The 18,372-nt window shown below is 37.5% G+C and overlaps 1 protein-coding gene across 5 annotated transcripts in view; it reads left to right on the top strand.

Annotated features, from left to right (window-relative positions):
• Positions 1-12,319, top strand: part of ICA1 (islet cell autoantigen 1) — an 81,422-nt gene extending 69,103 nt beyond the window's left edge. For 4 of the 5 annotated variants that reach the window (XM_075827752.1, XM_075827754.1, XM_075827753.1 and 1 more), the window contains 3 exons: positions 8,044-8,316; positions 9,027-9,128; positions 11,034-12,319. In XM_075827752.1, the coding sequence (XP_075683867.1) occupies positions 8,044-8,316; positions 9,027-9,128; positions 11,034-11,155 (497 nt within the window). In that variant the 3' untranslated portion in view covers positions 11,156-12,319. The remainder of the gene's footprint in view (positions 1-8,043; positions 8,317-9,026; positions 9,129-11,033) is intronic. The other variant, XM_075827756.1, reaches the window with a different exon arrangement.
• The last annotated feature ends 6,053 nt before the right edge of the window (positions 12,320-18,372 follow it).

Raw genomic sequence — 18,372 nt, 5'->3', positions numbered from 1 at the left:
TTATATTCTTGTATATAGGGGCAGTATTATAGTAGTTATATTCTTGTATATAGGAGCAGTATTATAGTAGTTATAGTCTTGTAGATAGGGGGCAGTATTATAGTAGTTATAGTCTTGTAGATAGGGGGCAGTATTATAGTAGTTATATTCTTGTACATAGGAGGCAGTATTATAGTAGTTATATTCTTGTATATATGAGCAGTATTATAGTAGTTATATTCTTGTATATAGGAGGCAGTATTCTAGTAGTTATATTCTTGTATATAGGGGCAGTGTTATAGTAGTTATATTTTTGTGTATAGGGGCAGTATTATAGTAGTTATAATCTTGTATATAGGGGGCAGTATTATAGTAGTTATATGCTTGTATATAGTGGCAGTATTATAGTAGTTATATTCTTGTATATAGGGGGCAGTATTATAGTAGTTATATTCTTTTATATAGGGGGCAGTATTATAGTAGTTATATTCTTGTACATAGGGGCAGTATTATAGTAGTTATATTCTTGTATATAGGGGCAGTATTATAGTAGTTATATTCTTGTATATAGGGGGCAGTATTATAGTAGTTATATTCTTGTATATAGGGGGCAGTATTATAGTAGTTATATTCTTTTATATAGGGGGCAGTATTATAGTAGTTATATTCTTGTACATAGGGGCAGTATTATAGTAGTTATATTCTTGTATATAGGGGGCAGTATTATAGTAGTTATATTCTTGTATATAGGGGCAGTATTATAGTAGTTATATTCTTGTATATAGGGGGCAGTATTATAGTAGTTATATTCTTGTATATAGGAGCAGTATTATAGTAGTTATATTCTTGTACATAGGGGGCAGTATTATAGTAGTTATATTCTTGTATATAGGGGCAGTATTATAGTAGTTATATTCTTGTATATAGGGGGCAGTATTATAGTAGTTATATTCTTGTATATAGGAGTAGTATTATAGTAATTATATTCTTGTATATAGGGAGCAGTATTACAGTAGTTATATTCTTGTATATAGGGAGCAGTATTCTAGTAGTAATATTCTTGTATATAGGAGGCAGTATTATAGTAGTTATATTCTTGTATAGAGGGGGCAGTATTATAGTAGTTATATTCTTGTATAGAGGGGGCAGTATTATAGTAGTTATATTCTTGTATATAGGGAGCAGTATTATAGTAGTTATATTCTTGTATATAGGGGGCAGTATTATAGTAGTTATATTCTTGTATATAGGGGGCAGTATTATAGTAGTTATATTCTTGTACATAGGAGGCAGTATTATAGTAGTTATATTCTTGTATATAGGGGGCAGTATTATAGTAGTTATATTCTTGTATATATGAGCAGTATTATAGTAGTTATATTCTTGTATATAGGGGGCAGTATTATAGTAGTTATATTCTTGTATATAGGGGGCAGTATTATAGTAGTTATATTCTTGTATATAGGGGGCAGTATTATAGTAGTTATATTCTTGTATATATGAGCAGTATTATAGTAGTTATATTCTTGTATATAGGGGGCAGTATTATAGTAGTTATATTCTTGTATATAGGGGGCAGTATTATAGTAGTTATATTCTTGTATATAGGGGGCAGTATTATAGTAGTTATATTCTTGTATATATGAGCAGTATTATAGTAGTTATATTCTTGTATATAGGGGGCAGTATTATAGTAGTTATATTCTTGTATATAGGGGGCAGTATTATAGTAGTTATATTCTTGTATATATGAGCAGTATTATAGTAGTTATATTCTTGTATATAGGGGGCAGTATTATAGTAGTTATATTCTTGTATATAGGGGGCAGTATTATAGTAGTTATATTCTTGTATATAGGGGGCAGTATTATAGTAGTTATATTCCTGTATATAGGGGGCAGTATTATAGTAGTTATATTCTTGTATATAGGAGCAGTATTATAGTAGTTATATTCTTGTATATAGGGGCAGTATTATAGTAGTTATATTCTTGTATATAGGGGCAGTATTATAGTAGTTATAGTCTTGTAGATAGGGGGCAGTATTATAGTAGTTATATTCTTGTACATAGGAGGCAGTATTATAGTAGTTATATTCTTGTATATATGAGCAGTATTATAGTAGTTATATTCTTGTATATAGGAGGCAGTATTCTAGTAGTTATATTCTTGTATATAGGGGGAGTATTATAGTAGTTATATTCTTGTATATAGGGGCAGTATTATAGTAGTTATAATCTTGTATATAGGGGGCAGTATTATAGTAGTTATATGCTTGTATATAGGGGCAGTATTATAGTAGTTATATTCTTGTATATAGGGGGCAGTATTATAGTAGTTATATTCTTTTATATAGGGGTCAGTATTATAGTAATATTCTTGTACATAGGGGGCAGTATTCTAGTAGTTATATTCTTGTACATAGGGGCAGTATTATAGTAGTTATATTCTTGTACATAGGGGCAGTATTATAGTAGTTATATTCTTGTATATAGGGGCAGTATTATAGTAGTTATATTCTTGTATATAGGGGCAATATTATAGTAGTTATATTCTTGTATATAGGGGGCAGTATTATAGTAGTTATATTCTTGTACATAGGGGCAGTATTATAGTAGTTATATTCTTGTATATAGGGGCAGTATTATAGTAGTTATATTCTTGTATATAGGGGCAATATTATAGTAGTTATATTCTTGTATATAGGGGGCAGTATTATAGTAGTTATATTCTTGTATATAGGGGGCAATATTATAGTAGTTATATTCTTGTATATAGGGGCAGTATTATAGTAGTTATATTCTTGTATATAGGGGGCAATATTATAGTAGTTACATTCTTGTATATAGGGGGCAGTATTATAGTAGTTATATTCTTGTATATAGGAGGCAGTATTATAGTAGTTCTATTCTTGTATATAGGGAGCAGTAGTATAGTAGATATATTCTTGTATATAGGAGGCAGTATTATAGTAGTTATATTCTTGTATACAGGGGGCAGTATTATAGTAGTTATATTCTTTTATATAGGGGTCAGTATTATAGTAGTTATATTCTTTTATATAGGGGGCAGTAGTATAGTAGTTATATTCTTGTATATAGCGAGCAGTATTATAGTAGTTATATTCTTGTACATAGGGGCAGTATTATAGTAGTTATATTCTTGTATATAGGGGCAGTATTATAGTAGTTATATTCTTGTATATAGGGGCAGTATTATAGTAGTTATATTCTTGTATATAGGGGGCAGTATTATAGTAGTTCTATTCTTTTATATAGCGAGCAGTATTATAGTAGTTATATTCTTGTATATAGGGAGCAGTATTATAGTAGCTATATTCTTGTACATAGGGAGCAGTATTATAGTAGTTATATTCTTGTATATAGGGGGAAGTATTATAGTAGTTATATTCTTGTATATAGGAGTAGTATTATAGTAATTATATTTTGTATATAGGGAGCAGTATTATAGTAGTTATATTCTTGTATATTGGGAGCAGTATTATAGTAGTAATATTCTTGTATATAGGAGGCAGTATTATGGTAGTTATATTCTTGTACATAGGGGGCAGTATTATAGTAGTTATATTCTTGTACATAGGGGGCAGTATTCTAGTAGTTATATTCTTGTACATAGGGGCAGTATTATAGTAGTTATATTCTTGTATATAGGGGGCAGTATTATAGTAGTTATATTCTTGTATATAGGGGCAGTATTATAGTAGTTATATTCTTGTATATAAGGGCAGTATTATAGTAGTTATATTCTTGTACATAGGGGGCAGTATTATAGTAGTTCTATTCTTGTATATAGGGGCAGTATTATAGTAGTTATATTCTTGTATATAGGGGCAGTATTATAGTAGTTATATTCTTGTATATAAGGGCAGTATTATAGTAGTTATATTCTTGTACATAGGGGCAGTATTATAGTAGTTATATTCTTGTATATAGGGCCAGTATTATAGTAGTTATATTCTTGTATATAGGGGGCAGTATTATAGTAGTTATATTCTTGTATATAGGGGGCAGTATTATAGTAGTTATATTCTTGTATATAGGGGCAGTATTATAGTAGTTATATTCTTGTATATAGGAGCAGTATTATAGTAGTTATAGTCTTGTAGATAGGGGGCAGTATTATAGTAGTTATAGTCTTGTAGATAGGGGGCAGTATTATAGTAGTTATATTCTTGTACATAGGAGGCAGTATTATAGTAGTTATATTCTTGTATATATGAGCAGTATTATAGTAGTTATATTCTTGTATATAGGAGGCAGTATTCTAGTAGTTATATTCTTGTATATAGGGGCAGTGTTATAGTAGTTATATTTTTGTGTATAGGGGCAGTATTATAGTAGTTATAATCTTGTATATAGGGGGCAGTATTATAGTAGTTATATTCTTTTATATAGGGGGCAGTATTATAGTAGTTATATTCTTGTACATAGGGGCAGTATTATAGTAGTTATATTCTTGTATATAGGGGCAGTATTATAGTAGTTATATTCTTGTATATAGGGGGCAGTATTATAGTAGTTATATTCTTGTATATAGGGGGCAGTATTATAGTAGTTATATTCTTTTATATAGGGGGCAGTATTATAGTCGTTATATTCTTGTACATAGGGGCAGTATTATAGTAGTTATATTCTTGTATATAGGGGGCAGTATTATAGTAGTTATATTCTTGTATATAGGGGCAGTATTATAGTAGTTATATTCTTGTATATAGGGGGCAGTATTATAGTAGTTATATTCTTGTATATAGGGGCAGTATTGTAGTAGTTATAGTCTTGTATATAGGGGGCAGTATTATAGTAGTTATATTCTTGTATATAGGGGCAGTATTATAGTAGTTATATTCTTGTATATAAGAGGCAGTATTATAGTAGTTATAGTCTTGTATATAGGAGCAGTATTATAGTAGTTATATTCTTGTATATAGGAGCAGTATTATAGTAGTTATATTCTTGTACATAGGGGGCAGTATTATAGCAGTAATATTCTTGTACATAGGGGGCAGTATTATAGTAGTTATATTCTTGTACATAGGAGGCAGTATTATAGTAGTTATATTCTTGTATATAGGGGTCAGTATTATAGTAGTTATATTCTTGTACATAGGGGCAGTATTATAGTAGTTATATTCTTGTATATAGGGGGCAGTATTATAGTAGTTATATTCTTGTATATATGAGCAGTATTATAGTAGTTATATTCTTGTATATAGGGGGGCAGTATTATAGTAGTTATATTCTTGTATATAGGGGGCAGTATTATAGTAGTTATATTCTTGTATATATGAGCAGTATTATAGTAGTTATATTCTTGTATATAGGGGGCAGTATTATAGTAGTTATATTCTTGTATATAGGGGGCAGTATTATAGTAGTTATATTCTTGTATATATGAGCAGTATTATAGTAGTTATATTCTTGTATATAGGGGGCAGTATTATAGTAGTTATATTCTTGTATATAGGGGGCAGTATTATAGTAGTTATATTCCTGTATATAGGGGGCAGTATTATAGTAGTTATATTCTTGTATATAGGAGCAGTATTATAGTAGTTATATTCTTGTATATAGGGGGCAGTATTATAGTAGTTATATTCTTGTATATAGGGGCAGTATTATAGTAGTTATAGTCTTGTAGATAGGGGGCAGTATTATAGTAGTTATATTCTTGTACATAGGAGGCAGTATTATAGTAGTTATATTCTTGTATATATGAGCAGTATTATAGTAGTTATATTCTTGTATATAGGAGGCAGTATTCTAGTAGTTATATTCTTGTAGATAGGGGGAGTATTATAGTAGTTATATTCTTGTATATAGGGGCAGTATTATAGTAGTTATATTCTTGTATATAGGGGGCAGTATTATAGTAGTTATATGCTTGTATATAGGGGCAGTATTATAGTAGTTATATTCTTGTATATAGGGGGCAGTATTATAGTAGTTATATTCTTTTATATAGGGGTCCGTATTATAGTAGTTATATTCTTGTACATAGGGGGCAGTATTCTAGTAGTTATATTCTTGTACATAGGGGCAGTATTATAGTAGTTATATTCTTGTATATAGGGGCAGTATTATAGTAGTTATATTCTTGTATATAGGGGCAATATTATAGTAGTTATATTCTTGTATATAGGGGGCAGTATTATAGTAGTTATATTCTTGTATATAGGGGCAGTATTATAGTAGTTATATTCTTGTATATAAGGGCAGTATTATAGTAGTTATATTCTTGTACATAGGGGGCAGTATTCTAGTAGTTATATTCTTGTACATAGGGGCAGTATTATAGTAGTTATATTCTTGTATATAGGGGCAGTATTATAGTAGTTATATTCTTGTATATAGGGGCAATATTATAGTAGTTATATTCTTGTATATAGGGGGCAGTATTATAGTAGTTATATTCTTGTATATAGGGGCAGTATTATAGTAGTTATATTCTTGTATATAAGGGCAGTATTATAGTAGTTATATTCTTGTACATAGGGGGCAGTATTATAGTAGTTATATTCTTGTATATAGGGGCAGTATTATAGTCGTTATATTCTTGTATATAGGGGCAGTATTATAGTAGTTATATTCTTGTATATAATGGCAGTATTATAGTAGTTATATTCTTGTACATAGGGGGCAGTATTATAGTAGTTATATTCTTGTATATAGGGGCAGTATTATAGTAGTTATATTCTTGTATATAGGGGCAGTATTATAGTAGTTATATTCTTGTATATAAGGGCAGTATTATAGTAGTTCTATTCTTGTATATAGGGGGCAGTATTATAGTAGTTCTATTCTTGTATATAGGGAGCAGTATTATAGTAGTTATATTCTTGTATATAGGGAGCAGTATTATAGTAGTTATATTCTTTTACATAGGGAGCAGTATTATAGTAGTTATATTCTTGTATATAGGGGGCAGTATTATAGTAGTTATATTCTTGTATATAGGAGTAGTATTATAGTAATTATATTCTTGTATATAGGGAGCAGTATTATAGTAGTTCTATTCTTGTATATAGGGAGCAGTAGTATAGTAGATATATTCTTGTATATAGGAGGCAGTATTATAGTAGTTATATTCTTGTATACAGGGGTCAGTATTATAGTAGTTATATTCTTTTATATAGGGGTCAGTATTATAGTAGTTATATTCTTGTACATAGGGGGCAGTATTATAGTAGTTATATTCTTGTATATAGGGGCAGTATTATAGTAGTTATATTCTTGTATATAGGGGCAGTATTATAGTAGTTATATTCTTGTATATAGGGGGCAATATTATAGTAGTTATATTCTTGTATATAGGGGGCAATATTATAGTAGTTATATTCTTGTATATAGGAGGCAGTATTATAGTAGTTCTATTCTTGTATATAGGGAGCAGTAGTATAGTAGATATATTCTTGTATATAGGAGGCAGTATTATAGTAGTTATATTCTTGTATACAGGGGTCAGTATTATAGTAGTTATATTCTTTTATATAGGGGTCAGTATTATAGTAGTTATATTCTTGTACATAGGGGGCAGTATTCTAGTAGTTATATTCTTGTATATAGGGGCAGTATTATAGTAGTTATATTCTTGTATATAGGGGCAGTATTATAGTAGTTATATTCTTGTATATAGGGGGCAGTATTATAGTAGTTATATTCTTGTATATAGGAGGCAGTATTATAGTAGTTCTATTCTTGTATATAGGGAGCAGTAGTATAGTAGATATATTCTTGTATATAGGAGGCAGTATTATAGTAGTTATATTCTTGTATACAGGGGTCAGTATTATAGTAGTTATATTCTTTTATATAGGGGTCAGTATTATAGTAGTTATATTCTTGTACATAGGGGGCAGTATTCTAGTAGTTATATACGTATCAATAGGACGTTGGCTAACTGGTACTTATCGCCTATGACCAAAATTTCTGTTAAGATAAGTAGTCCGTTATGGGAAAACAATCCTGGGTACCAAGAGCTTACAATCTAAGTTTATGTAATATATCAGACGACGTTGGCTTATAACTTTTCTGTTTTTCACTTTTAGCCACGTCCAGGGATCCATTTGCAGATCACATGGAGGGTGATTCTCTGGAGAAGGATGAGATGCAGCTGTTGAATGAGATCTTGAATGCGTCTTCCTTGGATTGCGGGGACCTTGGCAAGGAGTGGACGGCCGTGTTCGGGGAGAGTCTCTTTAATTCTCAGCCTTTAAGCCCAGCGTCCCCAGAACCGGAGCAGAAAGATGACACATTATCCGGTTTCCTTCCTTCACAGTTGTTTGACCGAGAATTTGGCACTTTCCAGCCTTCATTACATGGTTTGTACTGATCTCTTAAAGGTGAAATCCACATTTAATGTTTATGGCTTGGGTAACTGAGGATGTCTTGTGCTCGTACTTTGTCATACGTAGTTTGTTCTAATTGGGCCCCTGAGGGCAGAACTCGTGGGTTGAATTCCAGAAAAGCACTTTATACATATAATCGAAAATATAACCTCTGCATCGACGTGTCAGCTGTACAAACCCACCCCTCATCAGACGCAGCACGAAAGTAAAGAGACTACATATGACAAGGTGTGAGCACGAAGGTGCTGGTCTGAAAAATAGCCCTGCAACTTTGTAATATACTCAGGTCTTGCTTGCTGTCAGTGAATGGGAACATTTATTTGTATGCTTTTCACAGCTGAGAATTTGCTACAATTGGATCCAGTCTAAACAATCCTCTGTGAGCTAAATATAGGAGAGCCAACACAAATCTCTCTCCTGTCGTGTCCAGTTTTTCTATAATGTATCAGTGAAGGTAAAATATATCAGCTGTCTAGCTCACAGAGGATTGTCTACACTGGATTCAATTGTAACAAACCCTCAGCTGTGAGAAATACTGGAAAAGGAGTGCCATAATTTGTGACAAAGCTGCTCCCTACTACAAGGGTAAACATTAGAGAATCATTTCTTGCTCACATTCGGGAATCTAGATGTTTGTAGTCATCCATCATCATCATCATCATCATTATGTCCCTGTATTACAGACTGGTCGGCTAACAACGGGGCCTCATCATCATCATCCTCATCCTGTTTCCCAACCCCACCCACTTACCCTAATCAGAATATTAACAGGACCCCAGTGAAAGGTAGGATCACCCCCCGCAGCCGTTCTGTGGTCATTCATGCATCTGTTCTGTATTTTGTAGCCTGCGGGAAAAAGGGATAACCTTTCATAATCTGAAACGTGACGGCATGCATTATGCCGTATTAAATCCGTGTTGCGGTATATAGTCTGTTCTATGTTTATATGCATTTATTGGGAAATTGTAGTGCATAAATGAACGTAAAGCGTTACATGAGATTAGAAAAACATTTTCAGCTTATTTTTCGCCACTTTTGCCTACAGGTTGTGTCCGGTATTGTAGCTCAGCCTCATTTCAAATAAATTGTATCCACACAACCATAACAACCCATCAAATAAATGTAGTACATTATTTATGGGAGAAAAAAAAAACAGAATCGTTATGGGATATGTTTTTTATATAATATACACTAAAATAAATGAAACCCTAACATATTATATTTATATATCTTTCAGTTTTCATACTAGAACACACACGATAGGCTGACATCTCCTGTGTTCTGTAGCTCACGTGTCCGCTTTGCTGTATAGCCTGGGACAGAATGCAGAGTCTTCTCATTAGTATTATTATTATAGAGTGGGCGATTTAATGACCGCTCTATTGTACTTTGAGGCCTAAATAAGGACAGCAACTCTACACACTTATAAGGCTCTGTATGCAGCTCCCCGGTCACTTTCTGGCAGAGGGGACTGTCCTTTATCACTTCCTGAAGACTGTAATAGTCTGTCTATTCTTTTCTGATCATTAAATCCCATTCATTGTAGCTGCCATAATCACACACATCCAGTTGTACTCTCTATACAGACCATACAGGAAGGAAGTTTGTCCGCTGCGCAAAAAGCGTGACATGGTCAATATCTCCGCGTATTTTGCGCATCACGCACCCATTGAAGTCAATGGGTGTGCGTGAAAACCACGCAGGTCGCACGGAAGCACTTCCGTGCGAACTGCCTGTTTTGCGCACCAACTGTCAAAAGGATGAATGTAAACAGAAAAGCACCACGTGCTTTTCTGTTTACAAACATCCAAACGCAGTGTCTTTGAGATGAGCGAACACGGACAACCGAGCCGAACTTCACCGGGTTCGGCCGAACTCGTTTTGGCCGAACCCGGCAAAAAAATTTCCGGTACGCGACGTCAGGAGATAGTCACTGTCCAGGGTGCTGAAAGAGTTAAACTGTTTCAGCACCATGGACAGTGACTTCCGATCCCAATAAACATGAACCTGTAAAAAAAAACGAAGTTCTGACTTACCGATAACTCCCGGCTTCTTCCTCCAGTCTGACCTCCCGGGATGACAATTCAGTCCAAGTGACAGCTCCAGCCAATCACAGGCCAGGCACAGGCTGCAGCGGTCACATGGACTGCGGCGTCATCCAGGGAGGTGGGGCCCGATGTCAAGAGAGGCGCGTCACCAAGGCAACGGCCGGGAGGGAAGTTCTCGGTAAGTACGAACCTCCTTTTTTTTTTAAACAGGTTACTCGATATGGTGATCGGAATTCACTGTCGAGGGTGCTGTAAGAGTTACTGCCGATCAGTTAACTCTTTCAGCACCCTGGACAGTGACTGACGTCGACTAGCCTCATTTTTATGATGGCGGCTGCGCGAAAATCACGCAGCCGCGCATCATACACAGATGACACACGGAGCTGTCAAGTGGTTTTTGCGCGCGCAAAACACCGCGTTTTTTGCGCGCGCAAAAACGCAACGTTTGTCTGAATAAGCCCTAAGTGTTTGATTTCCCTGCAGCGCCCCCACAGGAGAAATGAATATATGCATCTATAGGACATATAGGAAAAGTTTTTCTGAAGTGGGACAAGTCCTTGCATTGAGGTCTGGTGCTAATAATAATGGAGTCCTGAATATTTTTCTTACATTTTTAATTTGTCATTTTTATTTTTTTCATAGATGCATCAAAAAGCACAAAAGATCTGTCTACCTGGTACAACCTCTTTGCCGACCTCGATCCTTTATCTAACCCGGACGCTGTGGGGAAAACCGATAAGGAACATGAACTTCTCAATGCCTGAGAACCCTCCACATCACTGTCCACACGAGAAACAGCCAATGGCTGCACAGGAGGGAGCAGGTGCCACTGATGATTCGCTAGAAATATTATTTTATGTTCTCGCTGTAATATATGAGATCGGCGACGGTTCTCAGATAATTATCTTGTTTGCCAAAACATTCGCTGGACTCGCTAACCAACTTTTAAAGGGAAATACTCGGAACCTATTTTTCTACTGCTCACTGTTATCAACCCGGGTAATTGTTATTGTGTCGTCGTCGTCCCCCCCCTCAACTTGCTTGGTACAGATACCGAAATTTTGATTGGATAAATGGGATTGGTCAATTTAGAATAACTTATTTGGATGGGAGTATAATTCATTGGGGGATAACTGGGAGGGTCATCTACCCAGCATGCACTGCTTTCAGATCTGTGGGGTTATATTTAAAGAACTTTAAACTGTCTTGAAATATATCTGATTCTGGGTGACAACCTCTTAGAGAGCTGTAATGGTGACCCTACTGGTTGTCACCCAGCTTTTCTGGAATACTGTATGGCATGTCTGTCTAGGTGGTAAGTGATATGGTATCAGCACATATCTAGGCAGATTTGCCATTCTCATATCTTGGAAAGTTGGGTGGCAACCAGTATGGGTTTATTACAGCTCACCGGGGGTAGTTACCCGGCTTTCCTGGGTATAGCAGGGGGATATATCCCCACATAACTAGGCAGGTTTGTCATTCGCAAGTCTGAGAAAGTTGGGTGACAACCTATAGGGTCTGACTATTTCCTGGAATACTGAATGGCAAAGCTGCCTAGGTACACCGCCCTATGGGGATAGGGATAGATCGCCTCCGAAGCAGGTAAAGCTGGATGATGTCCCTTGTCGGAGCAGTAATAATGGCCATAGCAGTTGTCACCCAGCTTTCCCAGATACAGATAAAACAAACTGCTAAAGAGGACGGACGACACCAGGACTTGGATTTACTGTGGAGGAAACGTTCCTGATCATCGGTCCCTGGAGGGACTGACCTGCGTCCTCCGTGGGGTGGACATTTCTTCTGGATGCTGCAGGTCACTTTCTCTTTGTTCTTTTTGAGATCTGTCACTTTACAGGATGAAGTATTAATCCCCCCCACTGAGTCGTCGGCAACGCCAGCAAATAAACCCGGTTTTGTTTTCTTTCTTCTGCCTGATAAGGTGTCATTATTTCATGTCTAAGAGGTTTCTAGTTCTATATAAATAAAGATTAACGTAACGTTCTAACATAGTTTGTATTTCAATTTCTTACCAATTTCAAGCACTCTGGATGCAGATAAGAATGTTCCATTCACAGACAACAAGCAGAGGCTCAAAACCTGTACAGACCTAAGGGTATGTGCACACACACTAATTACGTCCGTAATTGACGGACGTATTTCGGCCGCAAGTAGTGGACCGAACACAGTGCAGGGAGCCGGTCTCCTAGCATCCTAGTTATGTACGATGCTAGGAGTCCCTGCCTCTCCGTGGAACTACTGTCCCGTACTGAAAACATGATTACAGTACGGGACAGTTGTCCTGCAGCGAGGCAGGGACTCCTAGCATCGTACATAAATATGATGCTAGGAGCCCGGCTCCCTGCACTGTGTTCGGTCCGGGACTTGCGGCCGAAATATGTCCGTCAATTACGGACGTAATTAGTGTGTGTGCACATACCCTCATAGTTCTCACAGCGGAGAGTTCAATACAATTGTATCCAGTCTAGACAATCCTCTGATCTAAACAGTCTGGACTCCAGACTGGCACGGGTTACCTGCACTGATACAGTGTAGCAAACCAGCAGCATTGAACCTCCCTCCTGATCTGGTGCCTTTACTAGGTTATTGAGTGGATCGGTGAATGATGTCCGACCTTGCTCATGGAGTGTGAGAGACCGATCACAGCTCCTCTTTAATCTGTTCCCCTCCATGTGGCGTACATACACGTGTGCGAGCATTGTGGCTGACATTCATATGGGGGCACTGTAGCTTTGCTGTTTTCAGCATGTGTGGGTATGCTAAACTTTTGTCCCGTCCCTGGCCAATGTGATACAGGACCTTCTATTTAGGGCTCTGTGGGGACCCCGAACTCCCATCAGTGTGGTCAGTTGATGAGTGGTCTAGACATATACACTACAACAAACCTCCAGCTGTGAAAAATAAGGTCTGCACAAGGTTTACAGCCTCTGAATAAAACAAGATTTTCATTCCCTGACAACAAGCAAAGATCTTGGAAATGGTAAAGAATTGAATTTGATCTGCCTGCACGCCGTTTGCTGCGTTTTTTTTTCCTTCGGCCATTGAGTGCCGCGGGCAAAAATGCAGCGAAAAACACTTTCTCTACCTCCCATTGATGTCAATGGGAGGTCAGAGACTTAATCGCACGAAGATAGGGCATGCCGCTTCTTTTTCCAGCGAGACGGTTTTAGTGCTCGCAGGGTAAAAACCCCTCCCATTGAAATCAATGGGAGGCATTTTCGGACTTTTTAGGCGCGTTTTCCGACGCGGTTTTAGCGTAAAAAAAACTCATTGTGAACAGTGCCTTAGAATAAATCATACACACAGCATCCATATTATTTCTACCACTAGGTGATGTAGAATATTCTACTATACAAGCCTAAATGAGGAGTTCTGTGTCTAGCATTAGGCCGGATTCACACGAGCGTGTTCAGACCGTGATATATGGACCGCATGTCGGCCACAAGTCCCGGACCGAACACACTGCAGGGAGCCGGGCTCCTAGCATCATAGTTATGTACGACGCTAGGAGTCCCTGCCTCTCCATGGACCTACTGTCCGGTACTGAAAACATGATTACAGTACGGGACAGTTGTCCCGCAGCGAGGCAGGGACTCCTACTGTCATAGATAACTATGATGCTAGGAGCCCGGCTCCCTGCAGTGTGTGCGGTCCAGGAAATGCGGCCGCAATGCGCTTCGTATATCACGGACTGAACACGCTCATGTGAATCCAGCCTGAGGGTATGTGCGCACACAAACTCAAAAACGGCTGAAAATACGGAGCTGTTTTCAGGCGAAAACAGCTCCTGATTTTCAGACGTTTTTGTAGCAACTCGCGTTTTTCGCGGCGGTTTTTGGCCCGATTCACACAGAGTTTTTTGATGCGGAAACCGCACCGCAAAACTCCTCAAAAACCGCCCGAAAATGCCTCCCATTGATTTCAATGGGAGTTGGACGAGTTTCTTTACCGCGAGTAAAAAAAAACACGTCGCGGTAAAAAGAACCATCATGACCCATCTTGAGGTGGTTTCCGCCTCCAAAACCCCATTTCAATCAGTCAGAAAGAGGAGTTTTTGAGGAGTTTTTGTCGAACCACTGTGCAGAAACCATCTGGAGCAGTTTTTGCAGGAGGAATTTTCCTCCTGCAAAAGACTCCGTGTGAACACAGCCTTTTACGGCCGTTTTTGGAGCGGTTTTTCAATGGAGTCCATGAAAAACGCCTCCAAAGACGTCCCAAGAAGTGTCCTGCACTTCTTTTGACGAGCCGTAATTTTACGCGCCGTATTTTGACAGCGACGCGTAAAATAAAGGCTCGTGGGAACAGAACATTGTAAGACCCATTGCAAGCAATGGGCAGATGTTTTGTAGGCGTAATGGAGCCGTTTTTTCAGGCGTAAAACACCCAAATTACATCTGAAAACACGGAGTGTGAACATACCCTCATACTGCTCCTATATACAAGAATATAACTACTATAAGGGTATGTTCACACGCCCTATTTCCGGACGTAATTCGGGCTTTTACGCCTCGAATTACGTCCGAAAATACGGCTCCAAAGCGCCGGCAAACATCTGCCCATTGAAATCAATGGGCTTACGATGTTCTGTGCGCACCGGCTATTTTTTTACGCGCCGCTGTCAAAAGACGGAGCGTAAAAAGACGCCCACGTCAAAGAAGTGCATGTCACTTCTTGAGACGTAATTGGAGCCGTTTTTCATTTTGGCTCCATTGAAAAACAGCTCCAATTACGTCCATAATTGCCGCCGCGAAAAACGCGAGTGCGAGCAATTACGTCTGAAATTCAGGAGCTGTTTTCTCCTGAAAACCGCTCCGTAATTTCAGCCGTAACGGACACTGCCGTGTGAACATACCCTTATACTGCCCCTATATACAAGAATATAACTACTATAATACTGCCCCCTATGTACAAGAATATAACTACTATAATACTGCCCCCTATATACAAGAATATAACTACTATAATACTGCCGCTATGTACAAGAATATAACTACTATAATACTGCCCCTATATACAAGAATATAACTACTATAATACTGCCCCTATATACAAGAATATAACTACTATAATACTGCCCCTATATACAAGAATATAACTACTATAATACTGCCCCTATATACAAGAATATAACTACTATAATACTGCCCCCTATATACAAGAATATAACTACTATAATACTGCTCCTATATACAAGAATATAACTACTATAATACTGCTCCTATATACAAGAATATAACTACTGTAATACTGCACCTATATACAAGAATATAACTACTATAATACTGCCCCCTAGGTACAAGAATATAACTACTATAATACTGCCCCCTATATACATGAATATAACTACTATAATACTGCTCCTATATACAAGAGTATAACTACTATAATACTGCCCCCTATATACAAGAATATAACTACTATAATACTGCTCTTATATACAAGAATATAACTACTATAATACTGCCCCCTATATACAAGAATATAACTACTATAAAACTGCCCCCTATATATAAGAATATAACTACTATAATACTGCCCCTATATACAAGAATATAACTACTATAATACTGCCCCTATATACAAGAATATAACTACTATAATACTGCCCCCTATATACAAGAATATAACTACTATAATACTGCCCCCTATATACAAGAATATAACTACTATAATACTGCACCTATATACAAGAATATAACTACTATAATACTGCCGCTATGTACAAGAATATAACTACTATAATACTGCCCCTATATACAAGAATATAACTACTATAATACTGCCCCTATATACAAGAATATAACTACTATAATACTGCCCCTATATACAAGAATATAACTACTATAATACTGCCCCTATATACAAGAATATAACTACTATAATACTGCCCCCTATATACAAGAATATAACTACTATAATACTGCTCCTATTTACAAGAATATAACTACTATAATACTGCTCCTATATACAAGAATATAACTACTGTAATACTGCACCTATATACAAGAATATAACTACTATAATACTGCCCCCTAGGTACAAGAATATAACTACTATAATACTGCCCCCTATATACATGAATATAACTACTATAATACTGCCCCCTATATACAAGAATATAACTACTATAAAACTGCCCCCTATATATAAGAATATAACTACTATAATACTGCTCCGTATATACAAGAATATAACTACTATAAGGGCAAAGCCACACGTGGCGGAATTGCTCTTGAATTCCGCTGCGGACACTCCGCAGCGTTAATCCGCAGCGGAGCCGTTTCTCCATTGCCTTCCACTTTTTAGTAGGCTTCGTTTAGACGATGCGTAACATTCCGCTGCGGAGCATAGGCTGCGGTGCGGAATTTGGTGTCCGCAGCATACAATGAATGTGGCGGACTGGTTGCGGACTCATGGCGGAATTTCTCCATTGACTTCAATGGAGATTCTAAATTCCGCAATGAAGTCTGCAGCTGTCATGCACATGTTATGTGTGCTGCGGATGTGTCTTGCTTTTTTAACATGACATTTCTTCATTCTGGCTGGACCTATGTATTTCTAGGTCTACAGCCAGACTGAGGAAGTCAATGGGGCTCCCGTAATTACGGGAGCGTTGCTAGGAGACGTCAGTAAATAGTCACTGTCCAGGGTGCTGAAAGAGTTAAGCGATCGGCAGTAACTGTTTCTGCACCCTGGACAGTGACTACCGATCCCAATATACAGCAACCTGTAAAAAAATAGAAGTTCATACTTACCGAGAACTCCCTGCTTCTGTCTCCAGTCCGGCTTCCCAGGATGACGTTTCAGTCTAAGTGACGGCTGCAGCCAATCACAGGCTGCAGCGGTCACATGGACTGCCGCGTCATCCAGGGAGGTCGGGCTGGATGGCGAAAGAGGGACGCGTCACCAAGACAACGGCCGGTAAGTATGAAATTCGGTTACTTTCACTAGGGAAAGTGCTGTCCCTTCTCTCTATCCTGCACTGATAGAGAGAAGGGAAGCACTTTTACCGCAGTCCGCAGCAGCTAGTCCGCATCAATTTACTGCACATTTTGGGCAGATCCGCCACAGAATCTGCAACGCAGATTCTGTGCGGCATTGATGCGGACAGTTGCGGAGGAAATCCGCCACGTGTGGGCATGCCCTTATACTACCCCCTATATACAAGAATATAACTACTATAATACTGCTCCTATATACAAGAATATAACTACTATAATTCTGCCCCCTATATACAAGAATATAACTACTGTAATACTGCCCCCTATATACAAGAATATAACTACTATAATACTGCCCCTATATACAAGAATATAACTACTATAATACTGCCCCCTATGTACAAGAATATAACTACTATAATACTGCCTCCTATATACAAGAATATAACTACTATAATACTGCCCCCTATATACAAGAATATAACTACTATAATACTACCTCCTATATACAAGAATATAACTACTGTAATACTGCCCCCTATATACAAGAATATAACTACTATAATACTGCCTCCTATATACAAGAATATAACTACTATAAGGCCTCATTTACACGAGCGTATTATACGCGCGTGCGACGCGCGTGCTTTTCACGCGTGTCGTACGCACCTATAATAGTCTATGGGGCTGTTTAGACGATGCGTGAATTTTGCGCTGCGTGAGTGCGTTGCGTAAAACTCACGACATGTTCTATATTCTTGCGTTTTTCACGCAACACGCACCCATTGACTTCAATGGGTGCGTGAAAACAACGCATGCCACACTGACGGTCCTGCGTTGCATGCGCGAAAATCACGCAAGAGCTGTCAAACTCCTGAATGTAAACAGAAAAGCACCACGTGCTTTTCTGGTTACAAACATCCAAACGGAGTGTCAAATTCGAGATGAGCGCACCGAACTTCACCGGGTTCGGCCAAACTCGTTTTGACCGAAACCGGTAAAAAATGTTCGGGTACGCG

The sequence above is a fragment of the Rhinoderma darwinii genome, chromosome 5, assembly GCF_050947455.1.
Source record: "Rhinoderma darwinii isolate aRhiDar2 chromosome 5, aRhiDar2.hap1, whole genome shotgun sequence".
NCBI lineage: Eukaryota > Metazoa > Chordata > Amphibia > Anura > Rhinodermatidae > Rhinoderma > Rhinoderma darwinii.
Note: the sequence above shows the minus strand (reverse complement) of the source record. Positions and strands in the feature narration are given on the sequence as shown.